This window comes from Schistocerca americana, chromosome 1 (genome assembly GCF_021461395.2).
Source record: "Schistocerca americana isolate TAMUIC-IGC-003095 chromosome 1, iqSchAmer2.1, whole genome shotgun sequence".
Taxonomy (NCBI): domain Eukaryota; kingdom Metazoa; phylum Arthropoda; class Insecta; order Orthoptera; family Acrididae; genus Schistocerca; species Schistocerca americana.
In genome coordinates, this window is record NC_060119.1 from 289400806 (window position 1) to 289416642 (window position 15837).

Sequence of the window (15837 nt, forward strand, 5' to 3'; positions counted from 1 at the left end):
AGGTCATCCGAAGACCAGTATCAGTTGCAAAGCGATTTAGAAAAGATTGTTGTATGGTGTCGCAGGTGGCAGTTGACGCTAAATAACGAAAAGTGGGAGGTGATCCGCATGAGTTCCAAAAGAAATCAGTTGGAATTCGAATACTCAATAAATAGTACAATTCTCAAGGCTGTCAATTCAACTAAGTACCTGGGTGTTAAAATTACGAACAACTTCGGTTGGAAAGACCACATAGATAATATTGTGGGGAAGGCGAGCCAAAGGTTGCATTTCAGTGGGATGGAAGTTGTTAAAGCAAAGACGTTTTTCGTCGCGGTGAGATCTATTTACGAAATTTCAGTCACCAACTTTCTCTTTCGAATGCGAAAATATTTTGTTGAGCCCAACCTACATAGGTAGGAATGATCATCAAAATAAAATAAGAGAAATCAGAGCTTGAACAGAAAGGTTTAGGTGTTCGTTTTTCCCGCGCACTGTTCGGGAGTGGAATGGTGGAGAGATAGTGTGATTGTGGTTCGATGAACCCTCTGCCAAGCACTTAAATGTGAATTGCAGAGTAACCATGTAGATGTAGACGTAGACGCCTGCTTGGTGTGTACCTGTGGAGCTGGTGCAGACCCCCAGCGACGAACAGCACGGCGCAAGCGATGCAGGCCACCAGCACCCCGTAGAGCGTGATCAGCTGCCTGGTCGAGGGCGGTCGGAAGTTGGGGTTGGCGGCGGCACCGCGGTCGGAGGGGCAGAAGTCGGCGCCGCACAGTGCGCCAGAGACCGTCTCCATGCCTCCCGCCGTGAGGACTGCGACAGTAGCACAGGGGAAGGCGCTTTAGGTAGAACACTAATTCTGACAAGTAATGATACAATAGCAGCTAACTGATGTTAAATATAGAGTGCATAAAAAAAATGAATACACACTTTGAACTGTCATAGACAATTTATTTCCCGTTCTAAAAGGTTAAATATCTGTGAGAAAGTAATGTTATGTTTCTTCAACAGGTGGCAGCAGTGGCAAGGGACTAACTGCAACATGGCGGACGTGCGTTTGAGCTTTGAAGCGCGGAAGCAGATAATTAAGTCGTACTGGAAGTTTGAGAATGTAGCTGCGGTTCGAAGACAGTGGAGAAGTGAGTATGGTACAGAACCACCTTCAAGGTTAACAATTACACGTTTACGAGACAAATTCGAAATTCATGGAACAGTGTGTGACGTGCGTAAAGGTCGATCAGGGCGATCTCGTACATCTACAAGTGATGATTCCACAACTGCGGTCTTGGAACTGTTTCAGTGTTCACCTCAAAAATCTTCAAGGCAAGTGGCACGTGAGAGTAATATAAGTGCTAGTAGTGTGCTACGCATTCTGAAGAAAGGCAAGTTTCGTGTGTACATTCCAAGGCTGGTGCAACAGCTAAGTGACGACGATCCAGATCGAAGGTTAGAATTTTGTGAATAGGTTCAGTAGGTGGTGAGACGTGAACCGAGATTTATGGGTAGCATAATTTGGTCGGATGAAGGGCAATTCAAACTCAATGGAACTGTCAATATGCACAATTGTGTGCACTGGGCTGAAGATAATCCTCACATTACAGTTGAAAAGGCTGTGAATTTGCCTGGTGTAAATATATGGTGTGGTTTGTCTGCAAGGGGGCTCATTGGGCCTTTCCACTTTGAAGGTACTGTTACTGGAGAAACGTACCTAACAATGCTTGCTGACTACATATTCGCTGCCATTCGTGCATTATACGGTAATGATGAGTTTTATTTCCAACAAGATGGCGCCCCGCCGCACTATCGTAGGGACGTACGAGCATACCTGGATCACAATGTGCCTGATCAGTGGATAGGACGCAGAAGACCAATCGAGTTTCCTGCATGCTCTCCAGACCTCACACCGCTGAATTTCTTCTTATGGGGCACAGTAAAAAATGAGGTGTACAAACGTAAACCACGTAACCTGGACACACTTTGAAATGATATTCAGGTGCTGTGCGCAGAAATCTCATTGGACATTTTGGTACGATGTACAGAATCAGTGGTGACTCGTACTCAGAAATGTATTGATGCTGATGGCCACGAGTTTGAACATTAATCACATTTGCAAAGTACATTTATTTTTCCAATTGGACTTAAAGCTTTCCATTTCCAGAAATTCAACATTGTAGAACGGGAAATAAATTTTCTACGATGCTTCAAAGTGTGTATACATTTTTTTGACGCACCCTGTGAATACTTTCTCTCTCTTATATATATACTCTCTCCACGTCCGAACACGCCTCTGAAGGCCCAACTATACCGACCGACCGCCGTTTCATCCTCAGTCAAATGTGTCACTGGATGTGGATATGGAGGGGCATGGAGTCAGAAAACTGCTCTTCCGGCCGTTGTTAGTTTTCGTGACCGCGGCCGCTATATCTCAGTCAAGAAGCTACTCAATTATCCTCATGAGAGCTGATTTCATCCCACTTGCCAACAGCGGTCGGCGGACCAGCACGGTCACCCATACAAGTTCCAACCAAGCCCGACAGCACTTAACTTCGGTGATCTGACGGGGACCGGTGTTATCACAGTGGCAAGACCGCTGGCAGTGTTAACTACAAGGTACACTCTTTGACATAAGCCATGGCCGGCGGCCAGCCGCCGCAGAGCCTGATTCCGCGCCAATTGCTGGTGGGAACAAATAACCTGGCCACACTGATATATATTCTAAGTCCGGCCATCTGAACCATCTGGCAACATTGTATGCTGCGCCCCTTCCTGGAGGAAGTCTTGCCTCCAGTTCAAAGGAGTTTGTTCCAGCTGTGGTTTTGGTCTAGTGACGCTGGATTGGTGGCTCTGTATGTTCGGTCAGAGGGTTAAGTGTATCCTGTAATAAAAGAAACTGAGTGAACAGGCGTCATGGGGTGTCCGCCCCGAACAAATGCAACAAACGATAACTAACAAAATGAGACGAAAAACTGTGATAAAAAGCCTGAGATCTCGCGATCTTTTATCTATCTTTTAGAGCTCCTTTCGTCTAAACATTGAAGTCATGAATGAAATGATAGCAGTGCAAAAATTTATTTCACTTTCTGACGCACCTGTAATAATAGTTTCACCCAATAATAATAAACGATTGATTGGCGGACTTGTCTGCCTCTGAACGCCACACACGCCACTGTATCTAGGACCCATTTACTAACTCCCGGCAGCGGTTGCCATGGCGACTTTTAAGTTCCCTCGCCCCTTGTCGAAGGCGCCTGCTATCGCTGATCTGATTGGGTGATCTCAATGGCTTCGATTCACTTCTTTCCGAGTTTCCCCGCAGTCTGTTATTCACTGCCTTACAATGCTGGGCTCCAAACGTACATTCTCAGAAAGTAGAAAGTTCTTCCCCAAATTAAGGTCTGTGTTTGATACTGGTGGACTTCTCTTTGCCGGGAGTGACCTTCTTGCCAGCGCTGGTCTGCTTTTCGTGTCCTCCTTGTCCCGTCCGTCGTGGGTTATTTTGCTTCCAAGATCACAGTACGTAGAAACCAACGGAAAGTCATCGAGTAAAACCTAAGTGACATCTGGCGTTGCTCAAGGTAGTGTTATAGGCATATGGACTATCGGACCAATTGTATAATTGGATTGAAGACTTCCTAGAAAACAAAACGCAGCATGTCATTCTCAATGGAGAGAAGTCTTCCGAAGCAAGAGTGATTTCAGGTGTGCCGCAGGGGAGTGTCGTAGGACCGTTGCTATTCACAATATACATAAATGACCTTGTGGATGACATCGGAAGTTCATTGAGGCTTTTTGCGGATGATGCTGTAGTATATCGAAAGGATGTAACAATGGAAAATTGTACTGAAATGCAGGAGGATGTGCAACGAATTGACGCATGGTGCAGGGAATCGCAATTGAATTTCGATGTATACAAGTGTAGTGTGCTGTGAATACATAGAAAGAAAGATCCTTTATCATATAGCTACAATATAGCAGGTCAGCAACTGGAAGCAGTTAATTCCATAAATTATCTGGGAGTAGGTATTAGGAGTGATTTAAAATGGAATGACCATATAAAATTAATCGTCGGTAAAGCAGATGCCAGACAGATTCATTGGAAGAATTCTAAGGAAATGCAATCCGAAAACAAAGGAAGTAGGTTACAGTACACTTGTTCAACCACTGCTTGAATACTGCTCACCAGTGTGGGATCCGTACCGGATAGAATGGATAGAGAAGATCCAACAGAGAGCAGCGCGCTTCGTTGTAGGGCCATTTAGTAATCCCGAAAGCGTTACGGAAATTATAGATAAACTACAGTGGAAGACTCTGCTGGAGAGACGCTCAGTAGCTCGGTACGGGCTCTTGTTGAAGTTTCGAGAACGTAACTTCACCGCGGAGTCAAGCAGTATATTGCTCCCTCCGACGTATACCTCGCGAAGAGACCACGAGGATAAAATCAGAGAGATTAGAGCCCACACACAGGCATACCGCCAATCTTTCTTTCCACGAACAATACGAGACTGGAATAGAAGGGACAACCGATAGATGTACTCAAAGTACCCTCCGCCACACAGCGTCAGGTGGCTTGCGGAGTATGGACGTAGATGAAATGCTATACTGTAGTCGAGTGATGCTCCTACAAAAATGTCCATGATCTGCATTTCGCGCTCGACAGCAAAGGAGGCATATGACTGATCCTAAAATGACGATTTTTCTATTACACTAATATAGCAAAAAACTACTTCTATAGTATGTGATCCAATTAAAATACCTTACTACATTGTTTAATGTTTTTATTAATGCTTTATATCTCACATCTTTTCCTTTTAGAGGCGGTTCTTCGTGCAATTATTTCGTCAACGGTGGTGCAATGTGTTTCACTGTTGTCGCTTGATACGAAAAAGTGTGTGAATACTTTACAGCACATGATTTACAGCAAGGAGGCACACTGCACATTTTGAGATTTCATGGAGAACTTAACACTAATAGAAAGTGATTTTTCAGGTATTCAGTTGGATTTAAACCAACAAAACTGTCCATATTCTAAGTTACTCTGAGGGGGGGGGGGGGGGGGGGAGTTGCTAACGCCAGTGTCAACAATCGTCTACAGATGCTGTGTAACTACTGTTACAGAAATTCGTCATACAGGAAGTATATTAATCAATATCTTTACTTCATAGCTATTCCACTAACACGTGGCTTCTATGTGACGAGCAAACCTGTAAGGTGGCAGAATAAATGAAGGTAAATTTTGTACCTTACATAAGAGTTTTATAATTGTAATGGGAAGGTGAATATGACATCTAACTTACTTCTGCAGTAATGAGCAGATTTGCCTACAAGTATGTAATGCAAAAGGGATGACACTCAATAGACAGTATTAACACACCGCTCCTATATAGTGCATGTCAATGAGCAGAAGGTGAAAAAAGCAGCGTGAGGAAACGTTTTGTGTGGAAGCAGGTGCAGACAGAAGCAGAGGCCGCACCATGAAAACCTCTTAGGGGGCGTCCCGCGGCTTAAGAGTCAGCGACCGGACAGGAGACGCAAACTGGAGAGCAAGTAACAGGCCAGCAGAATTAGGAAACAAAGAAGTTTTAGAAGACTGTGTTTCGGAATTACAAATGGATACGAACAAAACCAGTGACGCAGTTGATCACGTGAACAGACATGTGATGTATGCATGGAACTTTTAGGCGTCTGGAGCGGACACAAAACGTCCGAGTGGCGCTCCTATTGGTCGAAAAAAGCTGTGACGTGGAGAACGAAAGAACCCAGGTGGGGAGACAGTTCGGCTACGAGAAAGACAAGAGCGAAATTTTCGAGGAGTTTTCTCTGAACTGGTGTCAAGTGCAGAACAGGGTGCATAACGCTCTGTATGATGCAGAGGAGAAATTTGTGTGAACACTGCATTCACTGCGGCTGACATTCAGCTAGACATCAGCTGTAGCGTCGTTGAGCTCCAACTGTGGGGAAACGAACCAGCCAGTTAGTTAATTGTTCTTGTGAGGACTGAGAGGGCATTTTAATATGCACGCTGCTCCAGCCATGCAAGTGCATACTGCCATATTCCAAGACTGGGGATGAGTACATGTTTTCTTGCATAACGAGAAACATTCAATCCATACATCGAAGAAGGAATGACAGAAATTTAAAAAAAAAGTTCAAAAGATGGATTAAAATTCACTCTGAAAGAATGTTAATGATAAGATTCGCTGAGGACATTGCTATCCTCGGTGAAAGTGAAGAAGAACTGCAAGATGTGTTGAATGGAATAAAAGTCTAATGAGTACAGAACATGGATTGATAATAAATCGAAGAAAGACAAAAGTAATGAGGAGTAGCAGAAATCCGAACAGCGAGAAATTTAACATCAAAACTGGTGATACGAAGTAGACGATGTTCAAGAATTCTGCTACTTGGGCTGCAAAATAAACCATGACGAATGGATCAAGGAGGACATAAAAATCAGACTATTACTGGCGAAAATAGCATTTCTGGACAAGAGAAGTCTGCTCTCACGAAACATAGACCTTGATTTGAGGAAGAACTTTGCGAGACTACGTTTGGAGCACTGCATTCTATGGTAGTGAGACATGGACTGTGGAAAAACTAGAACAGAAGAGAATCGAAGCATTTGACATTTGGTGCTGTAGAAGAATGTTGAAAATTAGGTGGACTGATTAGGTAAGGAATGAGGAGGTTCTCCATAGAATCAGAGAGGAAAAGAACATACGGAAAATACTGACAAGAAGAAGGGAGAGGATGATAGGACATCTGTTAAGACGTCACGTAATTACTTCAGTGGTATTGGAGGGAACTGCAGAGAGTAGAAACTGTAGAGGATGGCAGAGATTGGAATAAATCCAGCATATAATTGAGAATGTAGCTTGAAGGTGTGAGGCGTAGCGCCGTATAATGATCCTGCCTAGAGGCGGTCAAGTGGGAGATGTCAGAGCTGGATAGTGACAGGCGGTGACGCGAGACTGGACGCGCACTAGTTTATGTATCAGCCGATAGAGGACAATATTGAATAGGGGGACTGTGATTTTAGTTTCGATTGTGCCCACTAGAGTGCACTACAGTAATAGAATGTTTTCATAAACTGTTCTAGTATTTTGATAAAGTGTTATTATTTCTTTTTGTGTATGTAAAATGTTGTAAATGTGTTTTAGCAGTATGAATGATGCGTGAGTGTGGTTTAAGGTAAATATGAAGATAATTGTTTAACGAGTTATGTAGTAGGATTTAGTGTGGGAACATTTCGAAGAAGTATGGATATGAACAAAGGGGATTTTTGTGGAATAGATTTGTAAAGTAAGTTTATGGTAAAGGGAAAGTTAATTCAGGTATAAATAGCAATAGTAAATAACTTAATACATAAACAAAACTTCACCATATTAGATAATTACGTAGGTAAAAAGTGCAGTCGTGAGGTTTACTATTTAGCGATTGGTTATGGATGAAAAGAGCGGACTGACGCTGGATAATGTTGTTTTGCTATTGGCTGTTAAGTAAACTGACCAATGGTAAAGCAATATTCTCTGCCGGTAGAGAAGACTTAGAGAATTCTAGAGAAGAGTGGGAGCCTAGCCATGAAGCAGTTCGGACGTGTGTAATAGTAGTTCCGATGGAAACGTTAAGTTGCCCGATCTAGCCGTGTTTCATACATGAAAAGTATGGTAAAGTGACGGCATAATTATTCCGATGGGCATATAGAAATTTCGGAATTTATAAGTGAATTTTGTGACGAGATAAGACATATATTGGTTCAAATGGCTCTGAGCACTATGGGACTCAACTGCTGAGGTCATTAGTCCCCTAGAACTTAGAACTAGTTAAACCTAACTAACCTAAGGACATCACAAACATCCATGCCCGAGGCAGGATTCGAACCTGCGACCGTAGCGGTCTTGCGGTTCCAGACTGCAACGCCTTTAACCGCACGGCCACTTCGGTCGGCTAAGACATATATTCCGCGTGGCGTATTGAGCAGGTCGGTGGCTAAAAACTGTGACTGCATTTGGTACCGACAGACTTAATATTTGGCGAGCATTATCGACCTAAAACAATCAGTATTTTTGTAGGTATTACGTTTTCGGGAAATGCAACACGATAAACTTGCTAACGTGAGTGAAAGGGATTGTGAGTGAGTGTGTTAAGACTAGCATGGGCTTGGCAGTGATACTTGTTCACCTAAGAATATATTAATTGAGGACAAAATTTCCAACCTTTCATTTCATATGAAAACTTTCTCCCGAAACGTAGATTAGTGACTTTAATTGCAGCCTGGTTCACGTCGAAGTACAGTAGGTTCCACTCGGCTTTCCTACTGATGATCTGCTGAGACAATGTTCACAGGTAGGTGCAGGTCCGTCGTAAAGACACGGAAAGAACCGCGCCCACCGCAGGTGCTACTCTGAGATAAAAATGTTGGCACAGAAGAGTAAGTCGTGACAGGCAGCATGAAACCCGCCTGTTAAAAAAAGGTAAGTAAATAAAAGAAAGCGTGATAAAGTGTCAGTAGAAATAATGGGTAGGAAGGTGTGTCTAGGAATGTGTGGAAATTAAATGGAAGTGTTGTTAAATATAAGTGTTGGTAGATAACTGTGAGTAGAAAAGTTTGATTGGCAAAGTGTGAATATAAATTAACTGTGAGCAGGAAATAAGTAAGTTGTAAGTAAATTTGATACGTCACGCACTTAAAAACGAAAGCACGTTTCCCGAGACGAGGGCGAAGTTGTAGAAGGTGTAGAAGACTGCGAAGAAGCGCAGCTGCGCGTCGTGCGCGGGCCGCGCGGCTAGTTCCGCCCAGCGGCGCGCGCTGGCGCTGAGGTAGGCGCTCTTGGCCGTCCAGAGGGGGCCGCTAGCCAAGCCCATCACAGCGGCCGCGGGCAGCAGCGTCTCGTAGCGCGGCCACAGCTGCAGCGCCACGAACGGCACGTACAGCAACATGCAGCCCGCCACCGTCCACTTGTAGCCCAGGTACCTGCCACACGTCCGAAACAGGCTTCAGATCGTGGCACGTCAGTCTTGATTGACGTGTTTCTAGACGTACCGCAACGTGACGAAATTAGGGCTAACGTCAGATCATTGCCAATGTAACAGCGTAACACGGAGGCAGAATGTTTCACAATCGATTCAGAAATAGGTTACATCTCAACTAACCATTCTAAAACTGTTCATTATACTTACTTGGGCATACCAGGTGATCAAAAAGTCAGTATAAATTTCAAAACTGAATAAATCACGGAATAATGTAGATAGAGAGGTACAAATTGACACACGTACTTGGAATGACATGGGGTTTTATTAGAACAAAAAAAAGTTCAAAAATGTCCGACAGATGGCGGTTCATACGATCAAAATAGCAATAATTATCATAACAAAGTAAGACAAACCAAAGACGATGTTCTTTACAGGAAATGCTCAATATGTCCACCATCATTCCTCAAAAATAGCTGTAGTCGAGGAATAATGTTGTGAACAGCACTGTAAAGCATGTCCGGACTTATGGTGAGGCATTGGCGTCGGATGTTGTCTTTCAGTATCCCTAGAGATGTCAGTCGATCACGATACACTTGCGACTTCAGGTAGCCCCAAAGCCAATAATCGCACAGACTGAGGTCTCGGGACCTGGGAGGCCAAACATGACGAAAGCAGCGGCTGAGCACACGATCATCACCAAACGACGCGCGCGAGAGATCTTTCACGCGTCTAGCAATAAGGGGTGGAGTGCCATCCTGAATAAACATCGTGCGTTCCAGCAGGTGTTTATCAGCCAGGCTGGGAATGATGAGATTCTGTAACATATCGGCGTACCTCTCACCCGTCATGGTAGCAGTTACAAAACCAGAATCACGCATTTCCTCGAAGCAAAAAGGCCCGATAACGGTAGATGTGGTAAATCCAACCCATACCTTGACTTTCTCGTCGTGCAATGGAGTTTCCATGACAGTTCTAGGATTATCGGTAGCCCAAATTCTGCAGTTGTGGGCGTTGACAGACCCTCGGAGCGTGAAATGAGCTTGGTCGGTCCACAACACGTTACTCAACCAATCGTCATCTTCCGTCATCTTTTGAAACGCCCACACCGCAAATGCCCTCCGCTTCACTAAATCGCCAGGTAACAGTTCATGATGCCGATGGATTTTGTACGGATAGTATCGGAGGGTACGCCTCAGTGCCAACCAAACACTAGTGTATGGAATACCGGTGCGACGTGCGACTGCACGAGCGCTGACCTCCCCGTGCATAGATTTCTTCCTGAACTGTCTCAGCAGCATTACGCCTTGTGCTCGGTCGGCCACTACGGGGTCTATCGTCTAAACAACCCGTGGCTTCGAACTACGAAATCATTGTCGCCACAGCTGCATTTGTCAACGGATCTTTACCCGTTCGAATCCCCTTCCTATGGCGATAGGATCGTAACGCTGAACTCACACATTCCCCATTCTGATAATACAGGTTCACTAAAAGCGCCTTTTCAGGTAACGTCAACATGCTGCGACTGCTGGCGCATCTGCTTCTCTCTCTTTTTTTTTTTTTTTTTTTCTTTATTGTATTTCAATTCCCCATCGGGGCGGGATGGCAGCAGCATATGCGCTGCTCTTCAGCCGAAAGACATAGAACAAAACAATAGAAGACATTTAAAAACAGCAAAGGAGAGAAGAAGGCGAACATAGATATAAAAAAGGGAGAACAACATGGAAGGCAATATACAAAAAAACGGGGTGACTGTAAAATGGAGATAAAAAACTGTTTAAAAGTAGCACACACAAAAAGCCACACACTGCGATGATTAAAAGAACACAAGGCACAGTATGACTGGAGCATAAAGGTGTTGACGGATGGCAGAGCACACAACGTAACACTGACGGTGAACCTCAAGGCAGTACACAATTAAAATCACACCCCTTGACGCATACGAGAAACAGCATGAAACACAACACTGACGTGGCACACTGATGATGATCAATACAGAGGATCTGCCAGGTTCAAGGAGATGAGGGAGACCTGAAGAAGGGAGGGAGGGGAAGAGATGGGAGAGGGGAAAGGGGGGCGCTCAGAAGAGGGCCAGGTAGGGAGGGATGTGGGAAGGAGAGAGGCAAGTAGGGGGTGCAGGGTCTCAGGGGTGGAGGGGATGGAGGAAAATCCGCTCTGGGAGAAGGAGGAAAGAGGAGAAGGGGGCCCTGGGGAGGGGGGGGGGGGGAACAAGGCCGGGTTATAGTTGGAAGGAAGGGTATATGTCACGGCGAAGTTCGTCATCTGGGAGGGGGAGGCGTTGGAAATTGCCCTGATGAAGGAGATGGAGGGTGTGGAAGTGGAGAGAGGGAGGGATACAGCGATAGAGGCGCGGCAACGGGCGGGGGGTGGAGAGGAAGGAGGAAACCAGAGGGTGGGGGGGATCAACCCTGCGAACAATGTAAAGGATGCGGAGATGTTGGAGGAACAAGAGGAGGTGGGGGAAGGGGATCAGTTCATACAGGAGCCGTGTAGGGGAAGGAAGGCGGATACGGAAGGCAAGGCGGAGCGCATGGCGTTCAAGGATTTGGAGAGCCTTGTAAAAGCGGGTGGGGGCGGAGATCCAGGCGACGCTGGCATAACAGAGGATAGGACGGATGAGGGATTTGTAGGTGTGGAGGATGGTAGAAGGATGCAATCCCCATGTCCGGCCGGACAGGAGTTTCAGCAGGCGGAGGCAGGAATGGGCTTTCTGCTTCTCTCTCTCATTACAGCTCCTTTTATATAAATTGTCATGCGCAGTCACTGACGTTTAGCTGTCCAGCGCCATCTGTCGGACATTTTGTGAACTTTGTTTTTTTTTGTTCTAATAAAACTCCATGTCATTCCGAGCATGTGTGTCAATTTTTACCTCTCTATGTACATTATTGCGCGGTTTATTAAGGTTTCAATTTTATACTGACTTTTTGACCACTCGGTATTTGACTAACTGGAGTTCTAATTATAACGTGTTGGTGCTGAGATTTCAAACGCCACTGTGTGCAGTAAGAAAAACATGTAATGTAGATCAGGTGGTGACCTTGAAGGTCAAATTAAGGTCAAAACAGGCTGATTAACTTGAATAAGAGCACAAGGTATCACTCTGACATCTACTGCAAGTCGACCTTACTGTCTGAGGTACCAAAAGTCTTAACTGCCATTCTTCTCAGCTTACGCAACCTCACGTTCACCGCCCCCGCCCCCCCACAAACACACACAATTAATAGACAAATTCATCTATGCCTTAACTGAACACAGCATATATGAAGAAACGTACCGTTATGGTTTGTCAATGTCGACATCACTAGAGGAAGAGAACAAGCTCATCTGGAAAAATATGGTGGAATTATGTGATTCTTCTGTTATAACTATATAACTAATTATATATTTCGATAAGAAGTTCGTTCTGAGACGAGAGGCCGGTTCAAATCCTGCTTCGATTATGGATGTGTGTGACGTCCTTAGGTTAGTTAGGTTTAAGTAGTTCTGAGTTCTAGGGGACTGATGACCTCAGAAGTTAAGTCCCATAGTGCTCAGAGCCATTTGAACCATATGAGAGGCAGGGGTACATAATACTGTGCACAGATATACCCTTCTTTTCTTTTTCCTAGCGTTTAGACCGTCCAGTTGAAGATACGTTTTTTCAAGATCTGTCAAATTTTATTTTTTTTATAACTTTGTGGCAGGATGTGTTTTTCACGTCATAGTCGTCAAGGTAACGTAAGGAAGGAAAGTTGTATGTGCCGCCTGTATGTGACTTATGGTAGTAGTTGAACTGCGCATCGTTTTGCTGACATAGAATTCGGGGACTAGCCCAGCATTTACGTAAAAGAGTGTCGGAAACTATCTAAAAACTACACTCAGGCTTGCGGATTGTGTGTGTGTGTAAGAGGGGGAGGGGAGGGGGTTGCGTTGGAGCCTTATCACCTTTGGCCATTTTGCCGCCTGTGTGTTAGGTAAGCCAGAGGTTTCAGACTTTATTTATTGCTCTTTGTTTACAAGTGTTGAGCATACAGCGGGGTGTTTTCGCCTGTAGGGATGGTGGACGTAATTCTTTTGTTTTATGTTACACTCCTGGAAATTGAAATAAGAACACCGTGAATTCATTGTCCCAGGAAGGGGAAACTTTATTGACACATTCCTGGGGTCAGATACATCACATGATCACACTGACAGAACCACAGGCACATAGACACAGGCAACAGAGCATGCACAATGTCGGCACTAGTATAGTGTATATCCACCTTTCGCAGCAATGCAGGCTGCTATTCTCCCATGGAGACGATCGTAGAGATGCTGGATGTAGTCCTGTGGAACGGCTTGCCATGCCATTTCCACCTGGCGCCTCAGTTGGACCAGCGTTCGTGCTGGACGTGCAGACCGCGTGAGACGACGCTTCATCCAGTCCCAAACATGCTCAATGGGGGACAGATCCGGAGATCTTGCTGGCCAGGGTAGTTGACTTACACCTTCTAGAGCACGTTGGGTGACACGGGATACATGCGGACGTGCATTGTCCTGTTGGAACAGCAAGTTCCCTTGCCGGTCTAGGAATGGTAGAACGATGGGTTCGATGACGGTTTGGATGTACCGTGCACTATTCAGTGTCCCCTCGACGATCACCAGTGGTGTACGGCCAGTGTAGGAGATCGCTCCCCACACCATGATGCTGGGTGTTGGCCCTGTGTGCCTCGGTCGTATGCAGTCCTGACTGTGGCGCTCACCTGCACGGCGCCAAACACGCATACGACCATCATTGGCACCAAGGCAGAAGCGACTCTCATCGCTGAAGACGACACGTCTCCATTCGTCCCTCCATTCACGCCTGTCGCGACACCACTGGAGGCGGGCTGCACGATGTTGGGGCGTGAGCGGAAGACGGCCTAACGGTGTGCGGGACCGTAGCCCAGCTTCATGGAGACGGTTGCGAATGGTCCTCCCCGATACCCCAGGAGCAACAGTGTCCCTAATTTGCTGGGAAGTGGCGGTGCGGTCCCCTACGGCACTGCGTAGGATCCTACGGTCTTGGCGTGCATCCGTGCGTCGCTGCGGTCCGGTCCCAGGTCGACGGGCACGTGCACCTTCCGCCGACCACTGGCGACAACATCGATGTACTGTGGAGACCTCACGCCCCACGTGTTGAGCAATTCGGCGGTACGTCCACCCGGCCTCCCGCATGCCCACTATACGCCCTCGCTCAAAGTCCGTCAACTGCACATACGGTTCACGTCCACGCTGTCGCGGCATGCTACCAGTGTTAAAGACTGCGATGGAGCTCCGTATGCCACGGCAAACTGGCTGACACTGACGGTGGCGGTGCACAAATGCTGTGCAGCTAGCGCCATTCGACGGCCAACACCGCGGTTCCTGGTGTGTCTGCTGTGCCGTGCGTGTGATCATTGCTTGTACAGCCCTCTCGCAGTGTCCGGAGCAAGTATGGTGGGTCTGACACACCGGTGTCAATGTGTTCTTTTTTCCATTTCCAGGAGTGTATTTTATTTTATTTATTGTTTTTACTATAGTTCATACTTTAACTGAGGTTAGGATAAAGGTACCAAAGAGTGCGCAGTCCCAAAGAGAGCTTGTGTTCCTGACAGCTGACTAAACATATCAGCTCGCCACTGACGTAGTTGTTTTCAGCCTGGTATCAGGAACACCTCGCAGAAGTTGTCTGAAGAGGTCTTGTGTTTTCCAAGTGAAACAGGTAAGAATAACTTTTCAGCTTCCTTGTTGTAGTTCTGGTACAGTGTTGCATAAGTTATAAGAACACAAGAGCAATAGCCTTTAATTCTTAACTGCATTTTGAAACGCTGGATTGCAAATTACCATACTGCATCCACATGTTTTGCCATTGAGACCTGTGCTGCCATCTGTTGACTTGGCTTGGAATCATTCTTTCACTACGAAAGAGCGCGCAGATTACGTCCCCGAAGAGTTCTCTTTAGGGTTGGCTGGTTGATTGGAGGAAAGCACCAAACAGAGAGGTCATCGGTCCCATCGGATTAGGGAAGGATGGGGGAGGAAGTCGGCCATACCCTTTCAAAGAACACATTTTCTTGAAGTGATTTAGGGAAATCATGGGAAACGAAAATCAGGGTGGCCGGACGGGGGTTTGAACCGTAGTCCCTCCGAATGCGACTCCAGTGTGCTAACCACTGTGCCATCTAGCTCGGTCTTTGTTTGGGCACTACTGCAAATTTGCGTTGTGGAGTCGGAAGGATAGGTTTTGTTTCTGAATCACTTCAAAATAAGTATAAAAATCGGACAGGAATGTCATCTAAACTGAGGCCAGACAACAAACTGAAAATGGAGACAGCAAACAAAGGTTGCCGCTGCTCTTGCTACGCAAGAGTCTGCTTTAAGAAAAGATACTGAAAGCTGTGAGTAGAGAACATAGATTTTTGCACTTCGAGAGGGGATCCAGAGCATTTAGTATGGGTGATAGTGGTAATAACAGTGCTCTTCATTTGAAAATGATATTGCGTTCATTTGTGACATTTGCTAAATGCGTAATCTTTGGGCATGTTTTGCGTATTCTTAAACGCAGGTGAATGTAACAGTGCGCATTTCCCGTTTTTTGTATTTTCGAAAAGTTCAATGAAAGTATTACCTCTCTGCTGCTGTAATTTTTTGAACAAGTAGATTTTGTGTTAATAAATATAAACCTAAAATGATTTTGTTTTCCTACTGATAATAACCCAGATATTTACGGCTATTCCTTAACTGCGCACTCTTAGGCATGGTTCTGCTATTTAGTGTCCTGCAGGTGCAACTCCATCGTCTGCCAGGATGTATCGTAGCACTTTATATGTGTGCCACCGTTGGGGAAGGATCGTGCCTACAGTTGCTAATTGAAAAGTGGTGTGG

The 15837-nt window shown here is 45.6% G+C and overlaps 1 protein-coding gene across 1 annotated transcript in view; it reads right to left on the reverse strand.

Annotated features, from left to right (window-relative positions):
- The window catches only part of LOC124622097 (UNC93-like protein), a 79967-nt gene that overhangs the window by 30149 nt on the left and 33981 nt on the right, over positions 1–15837 (reverse strand). The window contains exons 2-3 of the mRNA XM_047147696.1: positions 8670–8956; positions 600–798 (exon numbers count right to left, since the gene is read on the reverse strand). Coding sequence (XP_047003652.1) covers positions 600–798; positions 8670–8956 — 486 coding nt within the window. The remainder of the gene's footprint in view (positions 1–599; positions 799–8669; positions 8957–15837) is intronic.